Source organism: Falco biarmicus, chromosome 10 (assembly GCF_023638135.1).
Source record: "Falco biarmicus isolate bFalBia1 chromosome 10, bFalBia1.pri, whole genome shotgun sequence".
In the NCBI taxonomy this organism is placed as follows: Eukaryota; Metazoa; Chordata; class Aves; order Falconiformes; family Falconidae; genus Falco; species Falco biarmicus.
The window spans coordinates 18,655,081-18,680,996 of record NC_079297.1 but is presented as its reverse complement, the minus strand read 5'-3'; the positions used below and the strand labels follow the sequence as shown (position 1 = coordinate 18,680,996).

At 64.3% G+C, this 25,916-nt stretch overlaps 5 protein-coding genes across 15 annotated transcripts in view; 3 read left to right on the top strand and 2 right to left on the bottom strand.

Annotated features, from left to right (window-relative positions):
- Window positions 1-6,789, bottom strand: part of LOC130155797 (NADH dehydrogenase [ubiquinone] iron-sulfur protein 8, mitochondrial-like) — a 28,172-nt gene extending 21,383 nt beyond the window's left edge. The window contains exons 1-6 of one of the 5 annotated variants that reach the window (XM_056353491.1): window positions 4,270-6,789; window positions 3,700-3,862; window positions 1,022-1,132; window positions 743-863; window positions 506-591; window positions 207-288 (exon numbers count right to left, since the gene is read on the bottom strand). In XM_056353491.1, coding sequence (XP_056209466.1) covers window positions 207-288; window positions 506-591; window positions 743-863; window positions 1,022-1,132; window positions 3,700-3,862; window positions 4,270-4,424 — 718 coding nt within the window. In that variant the 5' untranslated portion in view covers window positions 4,425-6,789. Of the gene's footprint in view, window positions 1-206; window positions 289-505; window positions 592-696; window positions 864-1,021; window positions 1,133-3,699; window positions 3,863-4,269 lie in introns of those variants that run through there. The other 4 variants (XM_056353492.1, XM_056353489.1, XM_056353490.1 and 1 more) reach the window with 4 other exon arrangements.
- A 145-nt stretch (window positions 6,790-6,934) lies between these two features.
- Window positions 6,935-11,255, top strand: UNC93B1 (unc-93 homolog B1, TLR signaling regulator). 6 transcript variants are annotated; one of them, XM_056353497.1, is made up of 11 exons: window positions 6,935-7,050; window positions 7,950-8,056; window positions 8,131-8,272; window positions 8,356-8,509; window positions 8,583-8,744; window positions 8,812-8,941; window positions 9,028-9,121; window positions 9,215-9,339; window positions 9,408-9,948; window positions 10,193-10,311; window positions 10,434-11,255. In XM_056353497.1, exons 2-11 carry the CDS (start codon window positions 7,973-7,975, stop codon window positions 10,707-10,709), a joined length of 1,827 nt encoding a protein of 608 aa, XP_056209472.1. In that variant the 5' UTR covers window positions 6,935-7,050; window positions 7,950-7,972; the 3' UTR covers window positions 10,710-11,255. The 6 variants fall into 6 exon arrangements, with proteins under 6 accessions (XP_056209472.1, XP_056209475.1, XP_056209473.1 ...); XM_056353500.1 differs by lacking the exon at window positions 6,935-7,050 and adding an exon at window positions 7,304-7,542; XM_056353498.1 differs by lacking the exon at window positions 6,935-7,050 and adding an exon at window positions 7,547-7,586.
- A 228-nt stretch (window positions 11,256-11,483) lies between these two features.
- On the top strand, window positions 11,484-15,269 carry MAX (MYC associated factor X). Of its 2 annotated transcripts, none has more exons than XM_056353541.1 (5): window positions 11,484-11,618; window positions 11,809-11,835; window positions 13,310-13,417; window positions 14,070-14,199; window positions 14,278-15,269. In XM_056353541.1, the coding sequence occupies exons 1-5, from the start codon at window positions 11,583-11,585 to the stop codon at window positions 14,463-14,465; spliced, it is 489 nt and encodes a 162-aa protein (XP_056209516.1). In that variant the 5' UTR covers window positions 11,484-11,582; the 3' UTR covers window positions 14,466-15,269. The 2 variants fall into 2 exon arrangements, with proteins under 2 accessions (XP_056209516.1, XP_056209517.1); XM_056353542.1 differs by having other exon boundaries at window positions 11,486-11,618; window positions 14,076-14,199.
- Window positions 15,270-15,428: 159 nt separating this feature from the next.
- FNTB (farnesyltransferase, CAAX box, beta) lies at window positions 15,429-20,792 on the bottom strand. The gene is made up of 12 exons (XM_056353513.1): window positions 20,514-20,792; window positions 18,554-18,618; window positions 18,219-18,291; window positions 17,887-17,978; window positions 17,301-17,447; window positions 17,136-17,219; window positions 16,942-17,028; window positions 16,723-16,852; window positions 16,478-16,610; window positions 16,066-16,177; window positions 15,879-15,993; window positions 15,429-15,794 (listed from the first exon to the last, which is right to left on the bottom strand). The coding sequence occupies exons 1-12, from the start codon at window positions 20,775-20,777 to the stop codon at window positions 15,684-15,686; spliced, it is 1,413 nt and encodes a 470-aa protein (XP_056209488.1). The 5' UTR covers window positions 20,778-20,792; the 3' UTR covers window positions 15,429-15,683.
- Window positions 20,793-22,146: 1,354 nt separating this feature from the next.
- Window positions 22,147-25,851, top strand: RAB15 (RAB15, member RAS oncogene family). The gene is given in 8 exon segments (XM_056353539.1): window positions 22,147-22,277; window positions 22,279-22,378; window positions 23,716-23,776; window positions 23,943-24,003; window positions 24,091-24,168; window positions 24,258-24,347; window positions 25,224-25,289; window positions 25,372-25,851. Coding segments are annotated over 8 exon segments (636 nt in total). The 5' UTR covers window positions 22,147-22,253; the 3' UTR covers window positions 25,528-25,851.
- Window positions 25,852-25,916: the final 65 nt, after the last annotated feature.

Genomic DNA, 25,916 nt, shown 5'->3' with positions numbered 1-25,916 from the left:
ATACTGGATTCTCCAACAGATCCTGATGCCAGATGCCCAACGCAATGAGCTCTGCCTTCTCCGAGGGCAAGGAAGGGGTCTTGTTTGCATGCCGGCTGCCCACTGTCTCACACCGATGGGCAGGGTAGCTCACAGTGGGGTGTCCAGAGGGAATCCCTCACTGCACAAAAGCCAGGCAGGGCTCTGCTCTGGCCCACGGGACGTACCAGTGAAGAAGATGTAGTCAAACTTGTTCTCCAGCAGCCTGGTGGTCTCCTGCACACCCGCGGTCACCACGGCAAAGCAGTCCTGCCACATAAGATGAAGGGTACCCCGCTGTCAGCACCTGCCTGGGCCACTGTGTCCCCATCCCCACCAACAGCATCCCGGGCTGCTGAGCGCGGAGGAAGGACATACAGCAGCACCTGAAACCAGGGATGAAGTGGTGCTGGCGTGTGCAGGGCAGGGTTGGGAACACCACAGCCCTGGGGCAGGGACAGGCACAAGGACAGGAAGAACTTCTTACATTGTCCAGGTAGCAGGTCAGCATTTCAGCAACAAGCCTCTCTGTGTTCTTGGATGTCTCCGAGGGTTTGACAACAACACAGTTACCTGGGAGGAGACAGACAGGACATCAGAGCAGTGACATGGTGACAGCCAGCCCTTGTGGCATCCCAGCCTGGGGACAAGGCCCCTGGCAGACCCCCTTGCCAGCACCTGGCACTGCCTGGATCCTCCAGGCCAGAGGAGAGGTTCGGCTCACCAGCAGCAATGGCCCCAATGAGGGGCACCAGGAGGAGGTGGATGGGGTAGTTCCAGGGTGCAATGATGAGCACCACGCCATACGGGTCCTTGCGGATGAAGGCCGAGTCCAGCTGTGTCACCTGCAAGAAAGATCATGACCTCAGTGCTGCTTCTGTCGCCTCCTGTCCAGCCTCAGCCCAGCATGCAGTGCTGCCCTCCCCAACCCGCTCTGCCCCTCACCACCGACAAGTCACCTCCCCTCTTCCCTTCCCAAGTCAGCCCAGAGCTTCTGCCTTACCAGATTCTTGTCCACGTACTCGTCCTTCATCCAGTGGGACAGGTTGTTCAGGGTGTCATTGAGATTGTTCTTGCAGAGGAGGATCTCAGTGAAGTAAGCCTCAAAGGATGGCTGGGGACAGACATCACATAACCATCACCCCAACACTGACCCCATCTCCTTCCCTTCTGCAGGAGACATCTTCCCCTCTTCTGCCCATGAAGAGCAGGAGAAGCTATTATTAAGTAGGATCTATCAAGCAGAAGTTCCTATCACCTCCCTGGGGAATATCAGCCCCTGAAATTTTATGAAAATAGGTATTTGGCAGAGAAGAAAAACAATATTTAACATCTTCAACAATATTTAACAGCTTTCTGAGCTCAGCATCTGTGAAATGCTCACCTGGCAGCAGAGCCCTGAGCCAAGAGGGGACTGAGCAATGTCACTGGAGCTCCAGAAAAGCTGGTATTGCTGTCAGAGGCAGCTCTGTGCTGCTGGCCCAGGGTGGGACAGTGCTCTTGCACTGGTGTGTTTGTGTCCTGACCACTTGGACACACAAGCTGGAAGCAAAGCCCTGAGCTCCCTCCCATGCACAAAAGCTGAACTTAAAATGTTGCTTTGTTTGAAGAGAAATACGAAGAAGAGCAACCACTTAATTAAACACCCCATGATGGAATTTGGCCGAGTGCTATCAGACTCCCATTCCAGGCAGAAACCCCCTGGAGCTCCTGGAGCTCCTGCACTCGGCTGGCATGCAGCTGGGAAAGGCAGGTCAGGTGAGATGTCCTGGTCAGGGAATTAAACAAACCCAGCAGGTTTCTCCGAGATACACCATCCCAACAGGCAATGACTAAATGGACAGTGACTTGGGAGCAGTGGCGGGACGTCAGAGCCGGCATCCAGGAGCTGCCAAGGCATTTCCTGCCCATGGTGGGTCCTCCCCGCTGCCGTAACTACAGCTGTGAAGCACAGCTCAGGACCGTTCTTGCAGGAGAAGTGTAAGGACACAAGAAGGTAACAGCAGGCTCAGTAAATCCCCTGCATTGCCCTGGAGAGCAGGAGGAGCAAAGCTCCTGTGCCATGAATCCATGTTTGCAAAGTGCAGTGGACGCAGCTGTCTGACACCCTCCACCACAACGTCCTCTGGACTCCAACCCCAAAGCATCCCTGGGTGGGAGCCTTCTCATCGCTGCAGCAACACACCACTTTGGGGTTGGAAAGTTTGGTTGCTGACTCCCAGGCAGCAACCTCTCATGCTCCACCACCAAGCCCCAACTCAAGGGACCCTGAGGTCCCTGACACCACTCAAGGGCCTGGACACATGCTGCTGCCAGGAGGCCAAGCTGCTCCTAGACACGAGGGCTCAGCAGGCACATCAGACATGCGGTGAAGCAACGGGGTTGCTCTCAGCCTGAGCTGACAGTTGCATCACTAGGAGGATGAAGAAACTGCTGGTGAAGATGGGCTATCAAGGGTTTTGATGGGGCACGAAGGTTATAAGATGGGACATTAAGACTGAGGTCATCCAAGCACCTTCAGTCATCAGTGGAGAGTAACTGGCACCCCTGGTGGTGAGGTACCCACCCCAGATACGTAAGACCAGATGAACTGTCCCTCTAACTATGAAGACCTGACTGCATAACAAGCATATTACAAGACAACTGGCTCTAATTACATACAATTAGGAGAGATGAAGGACGCACTTCGAGCACTGATGCCTATCAATCCCTGACTGAAGGAGAAGGCCCTCACCTCAAACAAACAAGGCAATTACAAGCCTTGAGAGATGTCAGGATGTTGAAAGTCATGTCTGAGAGCACAGGCTGCTGTGCTGATGCACCCACAGACACTAATCCTTCGGGTCTGAGTGCTACCACTACCAGACAAGACCAGTTATGCTGCGTCAGGTCAAGCTATCCCTCTGAAAATGTTTCCTAATGCTGCGTGAGCAAAGCGTGCAGTGGTCTGTTGGGCTGCAACACATCAGGGTAAGAAAAACCAGGAGAAAAGGGTCCTGAAGCAGCTAGACAGAGAAGTGGTGAGCTGAGACTGCTAGACACAGCACATCAGGAATGCTCCCGCTTCCTCAGCAGACCATCTGGGAGCTCCCACTGTGCCACAATAACCAGAGCCACATCCAGGTCCCTGCCTGTGCCACTGGCTCAGTGCCATGCCAGCAAAACCAGTCCCTGTGAGGCCAGCAGCCCTGGGAGGAATGTGCAATGCCAGCACCTTGCACAACGCCAGTAATCTCAGGTGCAACCAGGCTGGCAAGAAGCACCCCAGGACAATACCCTCTGTGGAGGTCACATGAAGCCACCCGGGACTCGATGCATGGGGCAGATGCAGAGGGTGAAGCTCAGCAATGCTGAGGGTCCCACCTGGCAGCGCCCAACAGGGCCTTTGGCCAGTTAAGTGCACCGGGGATGGGGTTAGCAGCATCGAGCCTGCCTAGCAGCACAGTCCCTACACATCCTCCAGCTAACCCTGGCTACAAAGAGCTCTGCAGGGACGCAGTACCTACAGGTACACCACACCAGCCATGGAGCACATCAAGGGGGATGCAGGACCCTGATGAGGGGACCCCCATGCCCAGAGCCCCACGCCTGCACCCAGGAGGATGCAAGACCCAGACAAGAGGGTATGAAAGGCCCCAGAGATGTGACCCTGGTGGCCAGCACCCATCCATTCTCTCTCACCTTGCCCATGTCCAAGGCGGTGGCATCCAGGATGTCCTGCTTCTTCTCATCCAAGAAGCGTCCCAGGGCTTCCAGCTGGGCCATGCGGTACTCCAAGGGCCGTGTCTTCCCCGAGAGCCAGGCTGCCCGCAGGTGGCTCACCAGCCCCGCGTAGGGGTTCCCGCTGTGGGGACAGGGATGTCAGTGAGACCCTAGCCATGTCAGAGCTCTCATGCTCCCAGTGAGGATGGAGAGGAGCTCCACGTCATGCCAGCTCCGCATCATTCCAGCCCAGCATCAAACCAGAGTCCCTGGGGAGAGGACAGGGACTCCACGCGCCTGAGTCTTTCCCTTGCTGCAGGGAACAAGGGCTCCTTGTGCCCCCTGCACAGCACCGTTCCCAGCAGTCCTTTTGTTTCCTCCCTTGAGCCATGCTGGGGTGTCGTGGCCCAAGGACCCCAAACTTGTCCCCCAGCATCCCTCATCAGCACTAACCCAGGGACACCATCACCCCAGCGCTGCCACAGCACCTGCTGCCCACCTCACCCCAAGCACCCTGTCTCCCTTCTGCCCCTGTCCCCTCGCTCTCACCATATGGCACTGCAGATCACTGGCCCCTTCCCGATGCCTCCGCTGGCCTCGCTGCCTGCACTGCACCCAGCAGCTTTCCCGGCATCGCTGCCCACCGGGCTGCACTTGCCGTAGCCCAGGGGCTGCGGCCCAGGGGGCTCGAGGGGCTGGTGCATGCCAAGCTGTGGGAATGAGCTGCTGGTCTCCACGGAGAGTGTGGTGGCCCTGGGGAGAGACACGGAGTGGGTTACGCTGCAGCTGGAAGCGCCAGAGATGCCGGCTCAATCCCAAGAGTCACGCCGCAGCGAGACACCCACGCCCCGAGCTGGCCGAGGCACCCCGCGGCACCTCTGAAGGGTGGTTGGGTGCTCAGGGCTGTGCTGGCCACCGGCTGACTCAGCCCGGCGCGGCTGCCAGAGGCCCCGGTGCACCCGGCGGGGGATGCCTGGGATTCCCGGGCCCTTCCTGAACTCCGGGATCACCGCCAGCCTCTGGCCATGGACCTGCCTGGGCTGCCCTGCTGACACAGGGTCACCTCGCAGGGACCTCAGGGACCCTGGTGTGGGGCAGCACCCCGGGCTGACCCATGGGGATCCCAGGGACCCTGGTGCGGGGCAGCACCCCAGGCTGACCCAGGGGGATCCCAGGGACCCTGGTGCGGGGCTGTGTGAGCTGCAGCAGTACCTTCGGGCACAGCATCACTCCACCAGCACACAAAGACACCCCCAGAGCTGCGGCACAGAGACACAGCCCCACATCTTTCCCCACCTCCCTGGCCCTTCTCCATGCCAAATGCACCCACTCTTCCTTGAGGGAACCCACCCAGTGGGGTGCCCAGTGCCCCACAGCCTCCACCTGCATGGGGCCAGCTGAGTGCCACAAAGGGGGGTCCAGTCCCTGGGGCCCCAAGGTGCCTACCTGGGGGGCTGAGTGGTGGCGAGAGGTAAGTGAGGTCAGGCTGGCACTGCTGAGGCTCAGAGTGCCCCTCCTAAATGCTGTGGGGCTGGTGGCCAGGCCCCATGGCCAGGGGCGGGCAGGACTGTGCCCCGCCTCTGTGGGGCTGGCAGTGGGGCCAAGGCCTGGGACAGGATGGGATGGGACCTCCCACATGGGACAGTGGCACTGGGAAACTGCTGTGGCCACCTAACCAGTGCCACGAACCGTGACCCACAGGGACCCCACAGACACCTCATCTTGCTCTTCTGGGCTACCCTGACCCACGGGAACCCCAGAGACACCCATTGTCCTGTCCCCCTGGGCCACCCTGCCCCCCAGTGCCACCACAGACACCCATCATGCTGATTCCTAAGGGTACCATGACCAATAGATACCCCTCACCCTGCTCCCCTGGGACCACCCTGACCCACAGGGACCCCACTGACACCCATCAACCTGCTTCTTGGAACCACCCTGACCCACGGGGACTCCATAGACACCCATAATCCTGATCTTTGGGACCACCCTGACCCAGGGGGACCCCAAAGAAACCCATCATCATGATCTTTGGGACCACTTTGACCCATGGGGACCCCACAGACATGCCAATGGACCCCACGGGTCCCCTGTCTGCCCACTCCGACCCCAGTGCCAGCTGGTTGAGCCCTCAGCTCACCCTGTGTCCAGCCATGCCTGATGGCACTGGTTCCTCCTGCCCAGCACCGCAACCTTCACCTCCCCTCGGCCAGCTCCCCACATACCCGCTCCTCCACCAGGGACTAATTACCCCGCTTCGTAAACAGGAAGGGCAGCAGCCCTGTCCCACACACCCCGCCACCACATCCCGGCTCAGCCCACATGGCCACACTCCCCAGGGACCGCAGCAGCTCTCCAGGGAAGGCAGAATGGATCCCCGCTGCTGGTAGCCCAGATTGGCACCATGAGCTTGGCCATGATGCCCAGGGCAGCCCTAGGAGCCAGCCTTGGCTTTTGGAGGGCACAGCTATCCCCCAAGCACCCCCTGCCTCCCCAGAAGATGCCACACATCCGCTGGAGAGACCCACTAGGGACCCAAAATGGCCTCATGGGGGGTACCAGGGTCCCCCATCCTAAGGTGGGACATGCCTGGGCAAGAGATGCTCTGCAGTTTTCTGAGGATGCAGAAAACCAGGGCACTGCTCTCCATCAGACCTGGGGGTTGCATGGTGCTGGGGACCCAAATCAGCCCCAGGGGGGGACACACACTAGGGGGGCTGCACCCCCAGCCTGCCTCGCTCCTCCCATCACTCAGGTTTGGGGCCATGGACCTGCACCCCTGGGAAGGGCCCTTGCCCCCTGGCATCCCGGGGTGGCTCCTCTCACCCTTGCCCAGGGCAAGGGGGCGTCAAGATGGGTGCTGTTCCCCAGCAGCCCCTGGGGCTGCATCCTGCACTACTGTGGCCCTTCCTGGGGCTGTCCCGCGTCCCACAGAAGCCATGGCCACAGCACCCTCCCCACGTGGTACTGGCTGATCCTCCACCACATCTCAAGAATCCCCCACTACCGGCTGGGCCGGATCCTGCCCTGGCTCCCTGTGAGGGAGATTTCACCCTCCCCACCCTGCCCTGGAGCACCGGCACTGCACAGCCATAGGCACCCCAGCATCGCCACGTGCCTGAGCACCCTCCCAGCCCTGGGTTTTGGGTGACACAAGGACAGGCATGTGCCCCACCACCCCCCAAACCAGCCCTGCACCCCCAAACCGGGATGTCCCCCAACTGAGCACCCTGCCACATCACCCAGGCCGGGAAGGGGAAGCGAGAGCAGCAGAGCAGGCACCCAGTGCCACCAGCCACCCCAAGCAGGCAGCACCCACACCAGGGCCTGGTGGGAGTGAGGGGGAGCTGTGGGGGGTACAGGGGTGCTGAGAAGCGGGGTGCTGTGCAGGGGGCGGAACAGACGCTGTGTGGGTTGGGGTGGGTGCTGTGCAAGGCAGGGATGCAATGGGTGCTGTGCTGGGGTGGGGGGATGCAACGGGTGCTGTGCTGGGGGACAGGGTGCTGGGGGGATGCAATGGGTGCTGTGCAAGGGGGGTCTGGGTGCTGTGCAGGGTGCAGATTGGGGTGTGATGGGTCTGGGGGTGGGGTGGAGCAGTATACCGAGGACGGGTGCAGGTGAGGGGCTCTGGGGGTGCGGACCGGAGGCGGCGGCAGCACAGGCGGGCCGAGTGCGGGACCCGGGGGTGCGGGACCCGGGGGTACGGGACCCGGGGGTGCGGGACCCGGGGGTGCGGGAGCGGCTCCTTTAAACGCCCCTGTCCCGCCCGCCCCGTCCGAAAGAGGAAGCGGCGGCCGCTCCGCCCCGAGGCTCTGGCCCCGGGTACAGGGGAGCGCGGTCCGGGGGTGCCGGGGTGCAAAGCACATGTGTGCAGGGCCTGGGGGTGCTGGGCACAGGGGTGCAAATCACATGGGTGCAGGGGCTGGGGGTGCACATCTGGGAGCGCTGAATGCGGGGGTGCGGAGCACATGGGTGTCAGTGTTGTGGTGCTGGGCACAGGGGTGCAGAGCACGTGGGTGCAGGGTCTGGGGGTGCAGGACACATGGGTGCAAGGTGCTGGGGGTGCAATACATGGGTGCGGGGTCTGGGGGTGCTGGGCATAGGGGTGCAAAGCACATGGGTGCAGAGTCTGGGGGTGCTGGCACAGGGGTGCAGCTCTGGGGGTACAAGACACATGGGCGCAAGGCTTGGGGATGCCAACAGGGTCCCCCTACCCCTACACCATCCAGGCCCCCTCCTGCCAGAGGCAGCGATGGAGAAAGACCCCACCTACTACCAGGATGCGGCCAAAGCAGTGGGGGGCAATGGGCTGGGTGCTGAGGGCACTGAGGCACAGGTGAGGCTGGGGAGGCACCCGGGGGGACTGGGCTGGTGGCCATCCCCAGAGCTGACAGCTGGGGTCACCCGCAGCTGGACGATTTTGTGAGCACTCACCCCGACTACAACGAGGAGGAGGAGGAGCAGAAGTACTTCCGCCGCAAGCGCCTCGGTGTTGTCAAGAACGTGCTGGCCGCCAGCCTGGCTGGCATGCTCACCTATGGCGTCTACCTGGGTATGGCCCTGCCCCTTCCCAGGGACACCCTGCTGTGGTGTGGGGGGCTCAGGGCAGGGGTGACAGCCACTGGACCCCCCCAGGCCTGCTGCAGATGCAGCTGATCCTGCATTATGATGAGACCTATCGGGAGGTGAAGTACAGCAACATAGAACTGGAGGATATTGACCGCAAGGTGCTGATGGGCATCAACATCACCCCTGTCGCAGCGCTGCTCTACACGCCCATCCTCATCAGGTATGGTACTGCCTGTGCTCCCCGCCAGCATGCCGGCATGGGCACTGACGCTTCTTCCTCCTCGCCGTGGCAGGTTTTTTGGCACCAAGTGGGCCATGTTCCTGGCGGTGGGCATCTACGCCCTCTTCGTCTCCAGCAACTACTGGGAGCGCTACTACACACTGGTGCCCTCTGCTGTGGCCATCGGGGTGGCCATCGTACCCCTCTGGGCCTCCATGGGCAACTACATCACACGGTAGGCAGCGGAGGGGGGACATGACAGGGGGGCTGGGGGGCACGAGCTTACCCACTGTGCCATGCAGGATGGCCCAGAAGTACTATGAGTACGTCAACTACAAGGAGGAACATGTGCAGGAGCAGCAGCAGGCACCACGAGGAGCCTGCAATACCTACATCATCATCTTCCAGACCATCTTCTACGCCTGCTTCCATGTGAGCACTGGGTGGGGTGCATGGCATGGGCAGGGGGCTGCTCCAGGCAGCCTGGTGCTGAGCATCCCCTGCTATATGTCTTGCAGCTGAGCTTCGTCTGTGCTCAGATGCCCATGCTCTTCTTCCTCAACAACTACCTCTACCAGCTGAACCACACGCTCTTCGGGGTCAAGCACTGTGGTAAGTACATGGACACAGCATAGCAAGGTGGTGTGGGGAACCCCCTGGTTGGGGCTGAGCCATGGCATGTGCCCCCCCCCCCCCCCCCGGCAGGGACCCTGAGCCATGGCACACTGCCTGGCTTCAACAAGACGGTGCTGCAGAGCCTGCCCCGCAGCGTCAACCTCATCATCGTGGAGAGCGCTTTGATGGCAGCTGCCTTCCTCGCCATGCTGGTGGTGAGTGCTGCGGCGGGCAGGGGATGGGCCTGGATGCCGGCAGTGCCTCACCCACAGCCACTCGGCAGGTCCTGGTGCTCTGTGGCTCGGCGTATCGGCCCACGGAGGAGATCGACCTGCGTAGCATCGGCTGGGGAAACATCTTCCAGCTGCCTTTCAAGCATATGCGGGACTACCGCCTGCGCCACCTCTTCCCCTTGTTCATCTACAGCGGCTTCGAGGTGCTCTTCGTCTGCACTGGCTTCTCCCTGGTAGGGCCCAGGGACAGGGTGGGGGGGGGGGTGACAGAGCAGGGACAGCCTGGCCAAGCAACACTGAGCCTGTGCTTGCTGCAGAACTATGGTGTATGTACCCTGGGGCTGGAGAAGCTGGCGTACCTCCTCATGGCCTACGGCTTCTCTGCCTCGGCGTGCTCCAGCCTGGCCCTCTCCATGCTGCGCCTGCGGCGGCATATCCCACTGCTAGCTGGAATACTCATCCACGCTGCCCTCCTGGTGACTCTCTTCTTCTGGGCACCTGAGCCCCGGCATGTGGTCCAGGCACCTCTGCTCTACACCATAGCCGTGCTCTGGGGCACAGGAAGTGCCCTCAACAAGACCAGCATTAGCAGTGAGTACCGGGAAGGTCCCCAGCACAGCCTCTCTTGTCCCCTGGCACAGCCAGGCTGTCCCCAGCTTTCCAATGTATCCTCTCCTCATGTTCCTGGGCACTGCGACCTGGGTGGTCCCCAGCTCCTTGGACCTGCTGACAAGGAGCAGGACAGACCCGCTGTGGCTGGGTCCTGCTAACAGTGTCCCAAAAGGGGACACCGGCACAAGAGGGGGATGCTGACAACCAGTCTCCTCTGGCGCAGTCCTCCTGGGCATGCTGTACACTGACAAGGAGCGCCAAGACTTTGTCTTTACCATCTACCACTGGTGGCAGGCCCTGGCAATCTTCACTGTCTACCTGTGGTCAGGGCTGCCTATGAAGGTAAGCGTGGCCAGGCAGGCAGTCATCCCCACAGTGCCCCCCTGCTGGCTCCATCACCTCCAGAGCCTGCCAGGCTCAGGGAATGCAATGTCACGCCACTCTCCCGCTTTGCCCTCCTGCAGGCCAAGCTCTCCATCATGCTGCTGGCGCTTGTGGTGGCAGTGGGGGCCTACCTCTGGATGGAGCACAAGCTGGCACAGCACATGGCGTACCGGCTGCCCCGCATCCCCCGCCCACGCCACAAGATGCATGGCTACCGCTACTTGGAGGAGGACAACTCAGATGAGACTGGCTCAGAGGGTGATGGCGGCAGCAGCAATGATGACAATGACCGGCACCCAGCAGAGGCCACCAATGCGGACGAGCTGCCAAGAGATGATGAGGACCAGCTGGGTTAGAGACAGCCTGCCCTGCCCCACCACGGTGGTCACCCCTCCTGGTCTCTGAACCTGAGCAGGGAGTCCACAGCCCCCCTGGAGCTGCCCAAACCCCCGAGCAGGCTCAAACTTCCACAGCCCTCCCAAGCCAGGCCCGCAGACACCCTTGCCAAGCCTGCAGCCCACCCCAGGCCAGGCCCACCAGACCCTCCTCAGGCAGGCCTACAGCCCCACAAGCCAGTCCCACGGACTCCCTTAACCAGATCTGCAGCCCCTCAGGCCAGGCTCACAGCGGCCCCAGGCCAGACCAAGCCTGCAGCCCCTCAAGCAGGTCCACCACCCCTCAGGCCAGGCCTACAGCCCCCCAGACTAAGCCCACAGCCCCCCCCCAAACCAAGACCACAGTCCTTCAGGCCAGGCCCGCGCCCCCCCTCAACCCAGGCCAGACTCACAGCCCCTCAGGCCAGGTCAGCAGCCCCCCACCGCCCCCTAAAGTGCCACCCCTACGCCAGCCCGCGCCCCCTTATGCTCCTCTACGGCTCAATAAAAGCTCTTCCACCCACCGCCTCCGTGCTTACTGCCACCGTCCTCCGCCTTCGCGTCGTCGCGGCCCCACCGCCCTCCATAAGGGGCAACAGGCACCCGCGCTCCCCCAGCCCGAGGACTACAGCTCCCGGCATGCACTGCGCTCCACCGCGGTGCACGCCAGGAGCTGTAGTCCCCAGACCGGGAGTTTTAATAGCCCCGCCTCCCCAGGCGGACTCCCGCACCCAGAGTGCCCCGCGGCGCGGCGGGGAGCGGGGGGGTGAGAGGTCACGTGTGGCGGCGGCGGCGCATGCGCGCTGCGCGCTGTTGTTGTGGCGGCGCGGCCCGCGGCTCACCCGGCCGGGAGCGATGAGCGACAACGATGACATCGAGGTGGAGAGCGACGTGAGTCGGGCCCCCACACCGGGACATCCTCCCCGCCGCTCCCCTCCGGTGCCCGCAGCGCCGGGGAAGGGGTAGCGGGGGGTAACTGTTGGTTTCTCTCTCTCCTTCCCCCCCACCGCGGCCCCGTTTCCCGCCCCCCCCCCCTTCCTCTTCCTCCTCTGCTTCCTCCTCGCTGGCCCGCGTCCCTCAGGAAGAGCAGCCGAGGTTTCAGTCCGCGGTATGTGGCTGCCGCCCCCGGGACCGGGAGCACGTGGGGGGGGGGGGCGGGGGGCAAGTGCGCCTGCGCGGGGGGCGGGGGGGGCTGGGGGGGGAGGCACGTGTGCTTGGTGGCGTCCTGGGGGTGGGAGGGGGACGGCTGGGGGGCATGGGAGGTACACCTGTGGGAGTGGGGGTCTTCTGGGGGGGAAACCTGTGGGCCTGGGGAGCTTCTGGGGGGGACACCTGGCGGGCGCTGGGGGGGGGCAGCTGGGGGTCTTCGGGGGGACACACCTGTGGGGCCTTGGGGGCTTCTGGCAGGGGGGGCACCTGTGGAGCTGGGAGGTCTTCTGGGGGAGGGACTGCACTGGGGCAGGACTGCAGGTGTTGGGGGACACACACCTTTGGGGCTGGGGGGTGTTGGAGAGGGGGGTCACTTGCAGGGTCGGGGGTCTTCCGGAGGGGGACACCTGTGAGGTGGGGGGTCTTCATGGGGTGACACACCTGTGGGGTCGGGGGTCTTCTGAGGGTGGGGGGACAGAGGCCTGTGGGGCGGGGTTGGGGGACACACACCTGGGGGGCTGGGGGTCTTGGGGAAGGACATGGGTTTGGGGTGTTACATACAGGGCTTGTGTTTCTTGAGGGGTGCGTGTTTGGGGGGGTGTCTGTGGGGTGGGGGCTCTTCAGGAGAGAGGGATTGTGGAGCTGTGGCTTTTGGGGGCAGAGTGGGGGTGTCTGTCTTCGGGGGGGGGTACATGTGGGCCTGGGGCTCTTTTGGGAGAGGAGACATGGGGGTTATGGCTTTTGGGGGCATCTGGGGAGCTGGCACTCCGGAGGGGCTGTCTCTGGGAGGGGGGGATGTGAGGGCAGATCTTGGGGGTATATGGGGGCGGGGGGGAGTATGACACATAGAGTGGTGCTTTTGGGGGGAAGCCATGGGGTTGTGTCAGCAGAGGTCAGATGGGGAGCCCATCTCGCAGGGGGTGCAGGACAGAGTGCTGTGAGCTGCTCTTGGCCCTTGAGGCTGTGCTAGGCCCCCCTGCTGCCCCAGCTCTGCCCCCCCAGTGGGGCGCATGGCTGCCCCAGCAGCAGGAAGCTGCCTGCGGGCTCCGACAGGGCCGGGAGAAACTGAAAGCAACGGGAGCCACCTCCTTCCCACGCCCTCAGCTGCCGCTGCGATGGGAGCAGGAGGCGTCGCGGCTGCTGCACCGCCCAGCCAAGGGGAGTCGGGGCTTCGGCCAAGCTCCTGCACCGGCTCCAAGCCCCTCATCCCAAGCTGCCAGCACGGGGTTTTGGGGTGAAAGTCAGCAGCCTGGCTCCTCCTGCCCTGGCTTCTCTGTCAGGCAAAGCGGGGCAGCTGCTGAAACGCAATGAGGCTTTTCACACTCACTCCTGGGACTCAGCAGGCTGTCCCGCAGCACCTGGGGAGAGGGGAGCAGGTCGTGGTTTCCCCCACAGTGCCACCCCCTCAGGCTCCCCTCTCCCTTCCTTCTCAGGCCGACAAACGGGCTCATCACAACGCGCTGGAGCGCAAGCGCAGGGACCACATCAAGGACAGCTTCCACAGCCTGCGGGACTCCGTCCCCTCCCTCCAAGGAGAGAAGGTGAGTTTATGGAGCGTGCTGGCAGCCTGGCCATGCGCCTGCCCGGGGTCCCGGCCCGCGGCACTGAGGCTGGACGGAGATTTCCACAACGGTGATGGGAAGCCACAGCAGCAAGGCTGAGCTGCGGTTCCTCACCCACGGGGCCTGCCAGCTGGCATTCCTGAGGGCAGGTCATGCACACACCCAGCCTTTGCTACCACCTGGGGTTTTCTGGGGAAGACAAAGGGGGCAAATCCACCCGGTGTGGCTGAATCTTCCTGGCACAGCCGTGGGGCGGCTCTGCCCACCGGGGGTAGCGGCACTTTCCTTGGCAGCTGCGCAGGCTGTGGTGGGGCTGTTGGTGCACAGCGGTGGCTTCTCATTCTGGGATGCTGCTGCAGGACGCGTTTTGGCTAGGGCCAGCTCGCGACCCAAGCTGAGCACCATCAGTGGTGTTCAGAAGTGACCCTTCCCAGTGCTAGCAAGGATCTGCCCTGCCATGGGGGTCCCCGGTGGGGACAAGAGCTGGGCTTTGGATCACCTGGTGACATAGGCATGTCAGAATAACGGCAAAATCCTTTCTGCTGCGCTGTGGGTGGGACAGGGCAGCTGAAATCCCACTGGTTCCCCCAGGGCTAGGACTTTATCTTGCCTCTGTCTTTTCCCACTATTGCAACAGGCATCCCGGGCCCAAATCCTGGACAAAGCCACAGAGTACATCCAGTACATGCGCCGGAAAAACCACACGCACCAGCAGGACATCGATGACCTCAAGCGGCAGAACGCTCTCCTGGAGCAGCAAGGTGAGCAGGGGTTCTGCAGGAGCCAGGGGTGGGGACAGATGGGCATGCTGGAGGTGACGTGGTGGCCCTGCCTTGCAGTGCGTGCACTGGAGAAGGCCCGGTCAAGTGCCCAGCTGCAGGCCAACTACCCCTCGACAGACAACAGCCTCTACACCAACCCCAAGGGCAGCACCATCTCCGCCTTCGATGGCGGTTCCGACTCCAGCTCCGATTCGGAGCCCGACGAGCCACAGAGCAGGAAGAAGCTGCGCATGGAGGCCAGTTAGGCCCCCCCACAGCCCCCTGCTGCTGTCGGCTGCCCGCCCGCCGGCTGCGTAAGGACTCTCTCCCTTCTCTCGTAGAGGCTCTCGGACTGCAGCTTCCCAGCCTTCCCCGGCCCTTTCCCCACTCCAACCACCGCAGCCCTGGGGGGAGCCGGCCAGGCAGGGCCTCGCAGCGCCCACCCAACAGACATGGGGGGGATCTGGGGGCCGTGAGATGTCCCCAGTGCCCTCCCACACCTAGCAAGCTCCTCTGTCCTCTCCCTTCTGATTTTATATGAGCATTTCTATTTATACCTGGGGACCACAGCAGTCCAGAGCTGAAGGGTGAGGCTGCGCAGGAGCCGGGCAGCCCCCCCAAAAAGGCCAGGCCCCACAGGGGAGCTGTGCCTGCCCCCTCCCCTCCACCCCCCCGGCAAGCGCTGGGGGTCTCGCTATTTATTTTCTGCGTGTGCAATTCCACCTGCCCCCAGCACCTGCGAGAGCCGGGGGGCCAGTGCCCACACCCCTCTCTTCACAGCATGGAGCCGGGGGGCTGGGCTGGTGGTCTGCGTGTGCGTCCTGCCCCCTCCTCTTTCCCTCCCTCACCCCCCATGCCTCCCTCGGCCCCTTCCCACCTCCGTGGCATTTTCTGAACTCTAGTGTCCCGTCCCTGCCCCGTAGGTGACCCTGTCCCCCTTTTGATGCCATTCATTCCATGGATCTAAGGTATGTTGTACATACTGCCCAGAGTTGTCTTGCAAGTTAAGGCTTCCCTTTACTATAAGACTATAAATAATAAAAAAAACAACCAAACTTATTTTTATCCTTCCCCATGGTAGCCGCGTGTTCTTGGGGCAGGAGGGGAGGTGGCACCAGGGCTGGAAGCAGCCCGAGCTCAGTGTCACCTCCTGTCCTGTCTCCCCAGGGCCACCATGGGTGACAGGCAGTGGCAGCTATGTGCCCTTCCCGCGCACAGGAGACGGCAGGTGTCTGTTCCGCTTTATTGATGCCAAAAGCTCTGCCACGTCCCGTGTCCCCCTCAGCCAGCTCCGCTTCTGCCAGGAGGGCAGCAAGGCACCCAGCATGACGGCAGAAGGAGCTGGTGGCTACGGGGCAGGCCGGTTTTTGGTATTGCTAGCACCCTGAGGACCTCGCTCTGCCCGTCTGCGTCGAGACGCTGCAGCAGCTCCCCACCGGCCTGGGGCAGGGCTGCTCTGCACAGTCTGGGGCCAGCGGGACCCCCTAGTCAGCAGCAGCTGCCGGCTGCAGGCTGGGCACTGGCTGCCGCAAGAAGTGCGTCACCGCTCTTGCCACCTTCTCCGGGATGATGTTGTAGACAGGGTGCGTGGGCTGCTGTGAGAGGGAGAGAGGGAGGAGGTTAACGCTGCTTCTGGTGGCGTAGAGGCCGGGCAGCTGACAGCGATGCCTGGCACCTACCAGGCGGTTCTCGGGGCCGCCCAGGACCACCTCCTGGTGGAGCTCGCCGCTGCCGAAGTGCTGGGCAATGGCCAGCCCACTCAGGCAGTAGCAAGTGTGGTAGAAATCCCGGGACCTGGTGAGGCAGATATTGGGGTGCTGAGCAGGGTGCCAGGGCCCCAGGCAGCCCCCCCAGCCTGGTACTCACTTGCCCGGCTTGTCGAGCAGCCCACCGGCTGGGCACTGGCAGCACAGGAGGATGTACTCCTGCAGCGCTAACTGGTCAAACATCCAGCGGGTCATGCTGAGTGCCGTGTCGCCTGCAGGAGGAAGCTGATGACATCGCTGGGGGGACCCCAGGAAGGCGGCAAATCCCCACCTGGGTCTTCCCGCACACCCCGGGGAACAATCAAGGCGCTGGCCCAGCAGTCAAGCCTTGGTGCCAAAAAGCCCGCGGGGAGGCATGAATTTCCCCATGATTCAGCAGCCCCCTCCAAAGACCAGGGACACGGGAACACCCAAGTAGCTGTGCTTCGTTCCCTCAGTAAACGCCTTCAGCCACCCCTGGAGATGCCGTTTTGGGGGCGGAGGAGGCTGGGAGCTCCCCGTGGCAGACTCACCCCTGGCGTGGAGGGCACGGTGGAGCAGGGGCAGGAGGCCAGCTTGCCAGAAGGAGTAGCAGCCATCCACCAGCTTGTTGCAGCGGCCCTGGAAGCCGCCCTCGAAGTTCATCTGCCGGCTGGTAACCCAGCGCTGTGTGGGACGGGCGAGAGTGGGTGCCAGTGCAAGGACAGGGACCCCCCCACCGGTCCCACTGAGCAGCTGAGAACCCCTGGCATCCCAGCAAGAGTGCAGGGTGACTCACCAGCAAGCTCCGGAGGTTCAGCAGATGTTCCTTCTTCAGGATGACCAAGGCTGCCATGCCGCAGAAGGTATACCCGCCGTGGGCCTCCATGCCCGGCACCCCACCAATGCCACCCTCCCAGTTCTGGCACCTGCACGGGCAGCAGGTTCAGGATGGCACAGGCGTGAGGGACCATTCCCCGTCCTCACCCCGTCCCTGGCTACGCTGGCTCTCACTCACCTCACTATCCACTCGGCTGTCCCGGCAAAGAGCTCAGGTGTGAGGATGTTGGTCAGCGAGGCCACGGAGGCAGCGCAGTAGGCGCTCCTGCAGGACAGGGGTGCTCAGGACACGGCACTGCCCCCCTGCCGCAGCACCCAGCCAGCTGGAAGCACAGCAGAGCCATCCCCTTCCTCCCCACAGTGCTCACCCACCTGACGTCCACCTCGCCGCCGATATGCATGAGGAAGGAGCCATCCGGCTGCTTCAGCGAGTGCAGGTACTGCAGCAGCTTCTTCCTGCGAAAGCCAGCGGTCTGTGGGGGGGGCATGCATCCTGCCTCCCCCCACCAGACCCCAGCCCAGCACCACCGGCCCTACCTGTCAATGACATCGAATGCCTCCTCCGTGCCGATGATGCACAGTGCGTTGACGGCGGCGTAGGTAGGGGCAAGGTGTGGGTGCTGGCCAGGGCCACCCCCAAAGCCACCCTGGGGGCTCTGACAGCGGCTCAGGAACTGGCAAACGCTGCAGGGGGGCACGGGGAGGGTGAGGAAGGGGCTCAGCGCTCGCTGGCACCCAGTGGGAGGATACTTCCCACCCAGGTGAGGGGAACCTCCCCTTACACCCCCCCATCTACAGCAGGGGCTCCATGGCTCACAGCGGGGCAGGGGCCAGCCCAGCCCCGGTTCCTCCCCCCAAGGTCAAAGCCGGGGGTTATCTCTCTGTCCCCCATCTCCATCCGTCACGAGACACTGGAGCACGAGGCGCTGGCCGGAAGAATGGGCGGCATTGATGGCCGCAGAGGAGACAAAGCGCTCCTTTGCTCCTGCCAGCACGCGGGGACAGCAGGAGGTGGCACCTCCAGCATCACGCGGGTGGCCCACGGGGCCTCTGGCCACAGCCAGGTCCACAGTGGGGGTCCCCAGGCTGCCGCTGTGACCCACCCCATCGCAGCACCACTTACTCAGAGGCAACTGACTGGGGAATAGGCTCATCCAGCAGCTCCAAGCTGTGCAGGATCCAGTAGCAGAGCCAGGGACGGCTGGCATCCAGACACTGCGGGGACCAGAGGGGACAGTGAGGGTGGCCAGGGGGTGGCACAGGGCCTGGGGTGCAGGCAGAGCTCTCACAGGAGCAGGTACAGGCAGGGGAGCCCCAAAAGCATCACCATGGGGACATGTGCAACCCAAGGGCGCGTCGGGAGCCACTGCCCCAGGGCCAGCAAACCCAGGGCCCTGGGGCGAAGGGCTCGCCTCAGCCAAGGGGCAGAGCAGGAGCTGGTGGCACTGCAGGTACCTCGTAGGCTTTGGTCAGCTGCCGGAGGCCTCTCTTCAGGTAATGGCAGTGCTTCTCCCGCTGCAGGACGTACCTGTAAGACAGGCAGGGCTCAGCAGGCAGAGCACCAGCAGTCCAGCTGAGAGGGGGACACCAGCCCTGAGCTGATGCCACCATGACCCCCGGGCTCATGGCCAGCAGAAGGGGCAAGATCCCACCCAACACCCGCAGGAGCAGTTGGTCCCTTGCTGCAGGTCTCGGCAGCTGCCAGAGCCACTGGTTTGGGGGTGGGTTGGTTGTTTATCATTATCAAGAGTTTCTACAGCTGGTGGGAACCAGCTGCCAGAGGAACTTACTGTGAAGCATGATGGCTCATCTTGCAGGCATCAAAGACCTCCTGCACAATGTCTTCCACCTTGGTCTGCCACCAGCCGCAGCGCAGAGGGGAACAAAGACCATGGTGAGCTCTGGAAAATAGCTCTTCCCATCCCAAGCAGTCCTGCCGGAGCCCCCCTCAGCTCCTGCCCCACCCCAGGGGTTTATCCAGCTCACAGCCACTCTCCGAGACAGCAGCACCATCTTGTTGCATTCCCCAGGAAAACCAAAGCGATCACAAGCGACTCAGTCCTGCCGGCCCGCGGAGCATCGTAGCTAAGCCGTTAGGAGCTTTGCACCTAGGATTAGCTCCGTCCACTGCCGCTTTTCCAATGCAGCAGTTTTAAAGATGGGGTTTGCTTTGTCCTGGGACCCCCCTGCCACATACAACACCCTCCTCCCGCTAACGCCAGGACAGCATTGCCAGCTAACCGGGGACTTGCCACACTGTCCCCCTGTTTTAAAACTCGAACTCAGGACCCAGCACTGTCCCAGCCAGGGCAACCCTCCAGAAAACACCCTGGAGGGCAGGGGGGCAAGGATGGGGGGGCACAAGCAGCCCCGTTGTAGTGGGTTTGCATGGCAAGGTTTTGGGGAAGGGGGGGGCTGCCGGGGTGGCTTCTGCAAGAAGGTGCCAGAAGCTTCCCCTATATCTGATGGAGCCGATGTCAGCCAGCTCCCAGCTGGACCCATCAAGGCTAAGGCCAAGCCTATCGGCAGCAGCGGCACAGGGACAGCGCGGGAAGGAGCAGGGGGAGGAAAATAATCCGTGCCTGCGAGAGGAGCGAATGTGTGTGAGCCGCAGCCCCGCAGGCATCAAGGGCAGGGCAGGAGGGGCTCCAGGCGCTGGAGCTGAGGTTCCCTGGCAGCCCATGGAGAGCCCCCAGCAAGGCAGGCTGTGCCCCCAGCCCAGGAAGCCCATGGGGGAGCAGATCCCCCACCCACCCCGCCATAGCCCAGGGGGGACCCACGCTGGGGCAGGGGGTGCCCAGAGGAGGCTGTGACCCATGGCAGCCTGTGCTGGGGCAGCATGTGAGGGGCTGCACCCGTGGGAAGGACCCCACGCCGGAGGGATTCATGGAGAGCTGTCTCCTGTGGGAAGGACCCCACGCTGGAGGATTCATGGAGAGCTGTCTCCCGTGGGAAGGACCCGTACCGGAGCAGGGTGGAGCGTAGGAGGAAGGAGCAGCAACACCAACATGTACTGGACTGACCGTAACCCTCATTCCCCGTCCCCTGCCCCCTTGGGGGGACCAGGGAGAGAAATCAGGAATTGAGTTAAGCCCGGGAAGAAGGAGGGTGGGGGAAGGTGTTTTTCTGATTTGAATGGTAATAAATGAAACTAATTTTCCCCAAGAAGAGTCTGTTTTGCCCGCGACTAATTGCAAAGTGAGCTCCCTGTCCTTATCTCGACCCCTGAGCCCTCCCTTGTATTCCCTCCCCGCTGCACGGCTGGGGGGCCGCGATGGAGCGGCTGGGTGGGCACAGGGTGTGCAGCCAGGGCCAGCCCTCCGCAGGCACCGCGTCCCGGGGGGCCAGAGGCTCACAGGGCCCCATGGATTGAGAAACCCAGAATTGCCCTCTGCCCCACAGGGCCCGTCCCAGTGCCCGGGGAGCTACCCCAGGGCTGTCTCGGGAGGGGGTCGGGCTGCCCGAGATACTGCGGGGGGACACGAGTGATGTTCCCCGGGGGTGGCAGCCCCCGGCCCCCTGACACACGCGAGTGTGGGGCCAGCGGCTGCATGGGGGAGCTGGGGCAGGGATCAGCCAGCAGCCTGGCACCTTCAGAGCCCAGCCCCACACAGCCCAGCCCCACACAACCTGGCACCCTCATACCCAGCCACAGCACCCCACAGCCCTGCCCCAGGGCACCCCAGGGCCCAGCCCCACACGGCCCGGCCCGCCCCCCCCCCTCCCAGCACCCGGCCCGGCCCCCCGCACCTGTTCGGCGGAGGTGGGGGTCTGCAGCCCATCGTCCCGCAGCCGCCGCCGCCCGCCGGGGGGGGCCTCCGCTCCCGCCATGCTGCGGGCGGCTCGCGCCGGCGGGGGCAGCCGGACGACGGCGGCCGGGTGGGGACACGCGGTCACGCCCCTGGCTACGCCCCCCGTCACGCCCAGGCCACGCCTCCTGCCTCGCCCTCCCACGCGCATGCGCGGCGCGGCGGGGCGCGAGGAGGGCGCTGCGTCACCGCGCCGTGACGTCATGGTGGGCTACCTGGCCGCGGCCTGGTCAGGGCCCTGCCCAGCGCTGCCTTATTGCGTCACTGCCGCGCGGCGTTGCGTCATCACGCCGCAGCGCTGCAGCCTCGTCCAGCAGCGTGGTGCTACATCTCGTAGTGTGGCACTGCGTGGTGGCACCGACATGGTGTTGCATCATCACGCTGCAGCGCTGCATCATGGCACTGCTGAGCAGTGTGGCGTCATCCCGCTGTGGCGCACACTGCCGCGTGGTGCTGCGTCATCACAGCGTGGTGCTGCGCAGTTGCACCGACCCGCTGTGTTGCATCATCGCACTGCAGCGCTGCATCATCATGCTGCTGTGCAGTGTGGCGTCATCCCGCTGTGGCGCTGCACCATTGCAATGCTGTGTGGTGTTGCATCATCTCAGCACAGCACTGCATGGTTGCACCGACACTGTGTTGCATCATCACGCTGCAGCACTGCATTGGCCCCCTGTGCTGCAGGGTGCACGGCAGCATGTGTGCTGCAGTGCTGCGCTGTGCAGCACCTTCACCACCACGCTGCCCCGTGCGTGGCTTTGCCACGCTGTGCCGTGCCACCCTGCCGTGCACTCCCTGGCCCACGCTGCATCCTCCTCTGCCGCGTGCTGCACCCCAGCACACAGCGCTGCGCCCCAGAGCTACACCCCAGCACACAGCGCTGCGCCGTGGCATCCAGCACTGCATCCAGCGCTGCACCTCAGCACCCAGCACTGCGCCACTGCACCCCCCCGCAGCCCTGCCGTGGCCCTGCTCCAGGCCCCTCAGCCCCGGGCCACCCCACTGCTCCCAGTGCCCCCCTGTTGCCCACCCATCCCTCCATGTGTCACCCAGTGTCCCCTGCAGCCCCTGGGCCGTGTCCCCCACTCTCTCCTGGGGGGGGCTGGTGTGTCCCCAGATGTCCCCACACTCTCCAGTGCATGCCCCATGTGTCGCCCCCCGTTCCCAGGGCATACCCCGGTGCCCCCCCGCCCCCCCCCCCGCCCCCGGTGCTCCCTCCCTCCCTCATTCCCCGTGTCTCCCTCCCAGCACGTCCCCGTGTGTCTCTCCCGGTGCCCTGGTGCATCCCCCGTGCACCATCCGGTGGCCCCCCCAGTGCATCCCCCGGTGCCCGCCCCCTCCCCTCCCCTTCCCCGTGTGTTTATCCCCGTGCCCCAGTGCATTCCCGGTGCATTCCCCGTGTGTCTCTCCCAATGCCTCTGTACATCCCCGGTGCATCCCCCGGTGCGCCCCCGCCGTGTGTCTCTCCCGGTGTATCCCCCGGTTCCCCCTCCCCCGTGTGTCTCTCCCGTTCCATCCCCGGTGCATCCCTCCCGTTCCCCACAGCATCCCCCGGTGCCCCCCCGGCCGCCCGCCCCCGCCCCGCCCCGCCCCGCCGCCCGCCCGGCGCAGCGCTCGCGGCCCCGGCAGTGGTCCCGGCAGCGGCCCCGGCACGGCCCCGGTACGGCGGCGCCGGCCCGCCATGGCCAAGCAGTACGACGTGCTCTTTCCGGCTGCTGCTGCTGGGGGACTCGGGCGTGGGCAAGACCTGCCTGCTCTGCCGCTTCACCGACAACCAGTTCCACCCCGCCCACATCTCCACCATCGGTACCGGCACCGGCACCGGCACCAGCGCGGGCAGCGGGCGGCGGGCAGCCGCGCTGGGCAGCGGGAACGCCGGGAAGCGAGGAGCCGTGGGCAGCGGGGAGCCGGGAGCACCGGGAAGCGGGAAACCGTGGGCAGCGGGAGCACCGGGAAACGGGGAACTGTGGGCACCGAGAGCACCGGGAAACAAGGAACCGTGGGCACCGGGAGCATCGGGAAACAAGGAACCGTGGGCACTGGGGAGCCGCGAGCACCGGGAAGCGGGAAACCATGGGCACCGGCAGCACCAGGAACTGGGGAACCATGGGCACCGGGGAGCTGGGAGCACCGGGAAAACGGGAGCATCGGGAAAGGGGAACCGTGGGCACTGGGGAGCCAGGAGCACCAGGGAACCGGGAACCGGGGAACCATGGGCACTGGGTAGCTGGGAGCACTGGGAAATAGGGAACTGTGGGCACCAAGGAACGGGGAAACCGGGAGCACCAGGGAGCTGGAAAACCATGGGCACTGGGAGCGTCGGGGAAGCGGGAACCGGGGAACCGTGGGCACTGGGGAAATGGGAGCACCCGGGAAATGGAAGCACCAGGGAGCTAGAAAACCGTTGGGTACTGGGAACCGGGAAACCAGGAGCACTGGGAAAACGGGAAACTGTGGGCACCGGGGAGGTGAAGAACCGGGAAATGAGCAACCATGGGCACCGGGGAACCGGGAAACCACAGGCACCAGGGAATGGGAAAGCCGTGGGCACCAGAGAACCGGTGACACCGAGGAGCTGGGGAACTGGGAGCATCAGAAAACTGTGGGCACCAGGGAACTGGGAGCACTGGGGAGCTGCAGCACTGGGGAAATGGGAAGCAGTGGGCACTGATGAACCAGGAGCACCGGGCAGCCACATCACGGGGGAACCGGGAGCACCAGGAAACCGTGGGTGCTGGGGGACTGCGGTACCAGGGAACTGGGAAACTCGGGGCACAGGGAACTGTGGGGCTGGGAAACTGGGGGCACTGGGGAGCCACAGCACAGCAAAACCGGGGCCACGGGGAGCACCAGGAGCAGCCGCTCGGCAGCAGGGCTGGGGCCAGCACCCGCGCAGTGACCCAGCACGGAGGCCGCTGCCAGGCCTGGCACCAGGCACCGGCCCCGGGATGATGCTGGGGCACCGGGCCATGGCTCCAGGCATTGGGGGGGCACGGGTGAGCCTTGGCACCTGGTCTGGCAGCACGGCATGCCTTGGGATGGGCCGGGAGAGGGTGAGGGGACTGCGGGGACCCTGGTGGCAGCAGCTGCTGTGATGGGGGGGACACCGGGGCACCCCGTAACTGCTCCCCTCCCCATGCCAGGCGTTGACTTCAAGATGAAGACCATCGAAGTGGATGGCATTAAGGTGCGGATACAGATCTGGTGAGTGCCAGTGCTGGGGCTCGGGGCGGGGGGGGGGGGGGGGGGGGGAGGGCAGGGATTGGGGGGGGGGTGGTCCTGAATCTCGCTCCCCCCGCCAGGGGGGAGGCTGAGCCCTGACCAGCTCGTGCCATGGGTGGTGGTGTTGACCCGCTCCCCTCGGCTGCAGGGACACGGCAGGCCAGGAGCGGTACCAGACCATCACCAAGCAGTACTACCGGCGGGCACAGGTACGGGGGTGGTCCCATCCTGGTACACAGGAGCGGGGAAACTGAGGCACGGGGGGCTGTAAATGGCTGCCTGCCCCCCTCCTGCAGGGCATCTTCCTGGTGTATGACATCAGCAGCGAGCGTTCCTACCAGCACATCGTGAAGTGGGCCAGCGACGTGGATGAGGTGGGGGTGCAGGAGCAAAGGGGGGGTCCTGGGGGGGTCCCCCCCATGGTGTTGGTGGTGGTGTTCTCACGCCACCCGCTCCTCCCCAGTACGCGCCTGATGGCGTCCAGAAAATCCTCATTGGGAACAAGGCGGACGAGGAGCACAAGAGGCAAGTGGCCAAAGAGCAAGGGCTGCAGGTGAGCGGGGGCTGGTGTGTGCCCCCGGGGGGGCCAGGGCCCCCCCCCTGCACCCCCAGGTTGCCAGGGACCCCCCCTGCACCCCACGGCCCCCCCAGGCCCCTCCTGTACTCCCCAGGGACCCCAACAACTCTTCTGCAGCCCTACTTATAGCCAGGGACCCCCCAGACATCTGTAGCCCCTCCCCAGCATGACCAGGGACACCCCCTCCAACTGTCCTGAAGCCTTGTCTGTAACCAAAACCCCCTAACCCCCACCCAGCTCCCCGTTACCTCCAGGGATGGCCCCCCAGAGCCTCTGCACCTCCGGGGCTGCTCTTACGCCTCCCTGTCCCGCTCCTGCAGCATATCCAGGGACCCTGACACCCCCCTGCAGCCCAGCATGGTCCCCTGCACCCCCAAAGCACCCAGTGCCCCTCCCCAAGGACCCTAAAGCACCCAGTATCCCTCCCTCAGGGACTCCAAAGCACCCGGTGCCCCCGCCCCTGAGACCCCAAAGCACTCAGGAAACCCAAAGCAGCCAGTGCACCCCCCTGAGTGCTCCCTGCACCCAGTGCCCACCTCCCTTGGGACCCCAAAGCACCCAGTCCTCCCCGCCAGGGACCCTAAAGCACCCAGTGCCCCCCACTGTGCTCCCTGCACCCAGTGCCCACCTCCCTCGGGACCCCAAAGCACACAGTGCCCCCCCTCAGGGACCGTGAAGCACCCAGGGACAGCACACAGTGCCCCCTGCAGGGGATGCCCCCACCCCAGTGCCACCATGGGCAGCACAGCTCATCCAGCTGTGCATGTGCCGGGGGGCGGGGGGGGGGCGAGGGTGTTGAACACCCCCGCCCCCCACAAACCATGGTGCCGCCGACGGCCCCTCGCCCTGCAGCTGGCCAGGGAGTATGGGATGGACTTCTACGAGACCAGCGCCTGCAGCAACCTCAACATCAAGGAGGTGCTGGGGGGGGGGCTGGGGTGGACTTGGGGGGTTCGGGAGGGGTGCAGTGGGCTGACCTCCCCCCCCATCTCTTCTGCAGTCCTTCACACGGCTGACGGAGCTGGTGCTGCAGGCGCACCGCAAGGAACTGGAGGGGCTGCGGGCCCCCCCCCGCGCCCCCGCCCTGGCCCGCCTGGAGGAGGATGAGCAGCAGCCTCTGGGGAGCGAGGACAGCCCCAAAGCCTGCTGGTGTTGAAGCCTGGCCCCGCCTCGGCCCCCCCCCCCCCCCCCAGGCCTGTGTTGGGGGGCCCACGGCGGGTGCGGGATTGGGGCAGCCCCAATGGAAGGGGGGGTGCGGCCGGTGCCTGGTGGAGGGGAGTGACCCAGGATGTGCCCCCCCAGGGATGGCGGGGGCCAGGCAGGCATCATGGGGGTGTCCCCCCATCCTGGCACCCTGCATCCTGGCACCCATGCTCCCCCATGGTGCATGGGGTTGGGCGGGGGGCTGTCATGGGCGCTGTGTGCCCACCCCATGCCCCTGGGGACACACACCCCCCCCCCCCGAGTTTTACACACACACACACACGGTTTGCAGAATAAAGGTGATGCTGGAGGAAGCCAGTGGCTTGTGTGCTGCCGTGGCGG

Excerpts from the sequence above, each read along its gene's own strand:
- UNC93B1 (XM_056353494.1), top strand. The coding sequence starts at position 7,670 with ATGCGGGGGTGCGGAGCACATGGGTGTCAGTGTTGTGGTGCTGGGCAC. Across the intron at positions 8,273-8,355 it reads CACCTATGGCGTCTACCTGG|GCCTGCTGCAGATGCAGCTG; the intron begins GTATGGCCCTGC and ends GGACCCCCCCAG. Across the intron at positions 10,312-10,433 it reads GGTCAGGGCTGCCTATGAAG|GCCAAGCTCTCCATCATGCT; the intron begins GTAAGCGTGGCC and ends GCCCTCCTGCAG.
- MAX (XM_056353541.1), top strand. The coding sequence starts at position 11,583 with ATGAGCGACAACGATGACATCGAGGTGGAGAGCGAC. Across the intron at positions 11,619-11,808 it reads ACATCGAGGTGGAGAGCGAC|GAAGAGCAGCCGAGGTTTCA; the intron begins GTGAGTCGGGCC and ends CGCGTCCCTCAG. Across the intron at positions 11,836-13,309 it reads AGCCGAGGTTTCAGTCCGCG|GCCGACAAACGGGCTCATCA; the intron begins GTATGTGGCTGC and ends CTTCCTTCTCAG.
- FNTB (XM_056353513.1), bottom strand. The coding sequence starts at position 20,777 with ATGACGTCACGGCGCGGTGACGCAGCGCCCTCCTCGCGCCCCGCCGCG. Across the intron at positions 16,853-16,941 it reads ACAGCCGAGTGGATAGTGAG|GTGCCAGAACTGGGAGGGTG; the intron begins GTGAGTGAGAGC and ends CTGCCCGTGCAG. Across the intron at positions 15,994-16,065 it reads CTGCTCGACAAGCCGGGCAA|GTCCCGGGATTTCTACCACA; the intron begins GTGAGTACCAGG and ends CTGCCTCACCAG.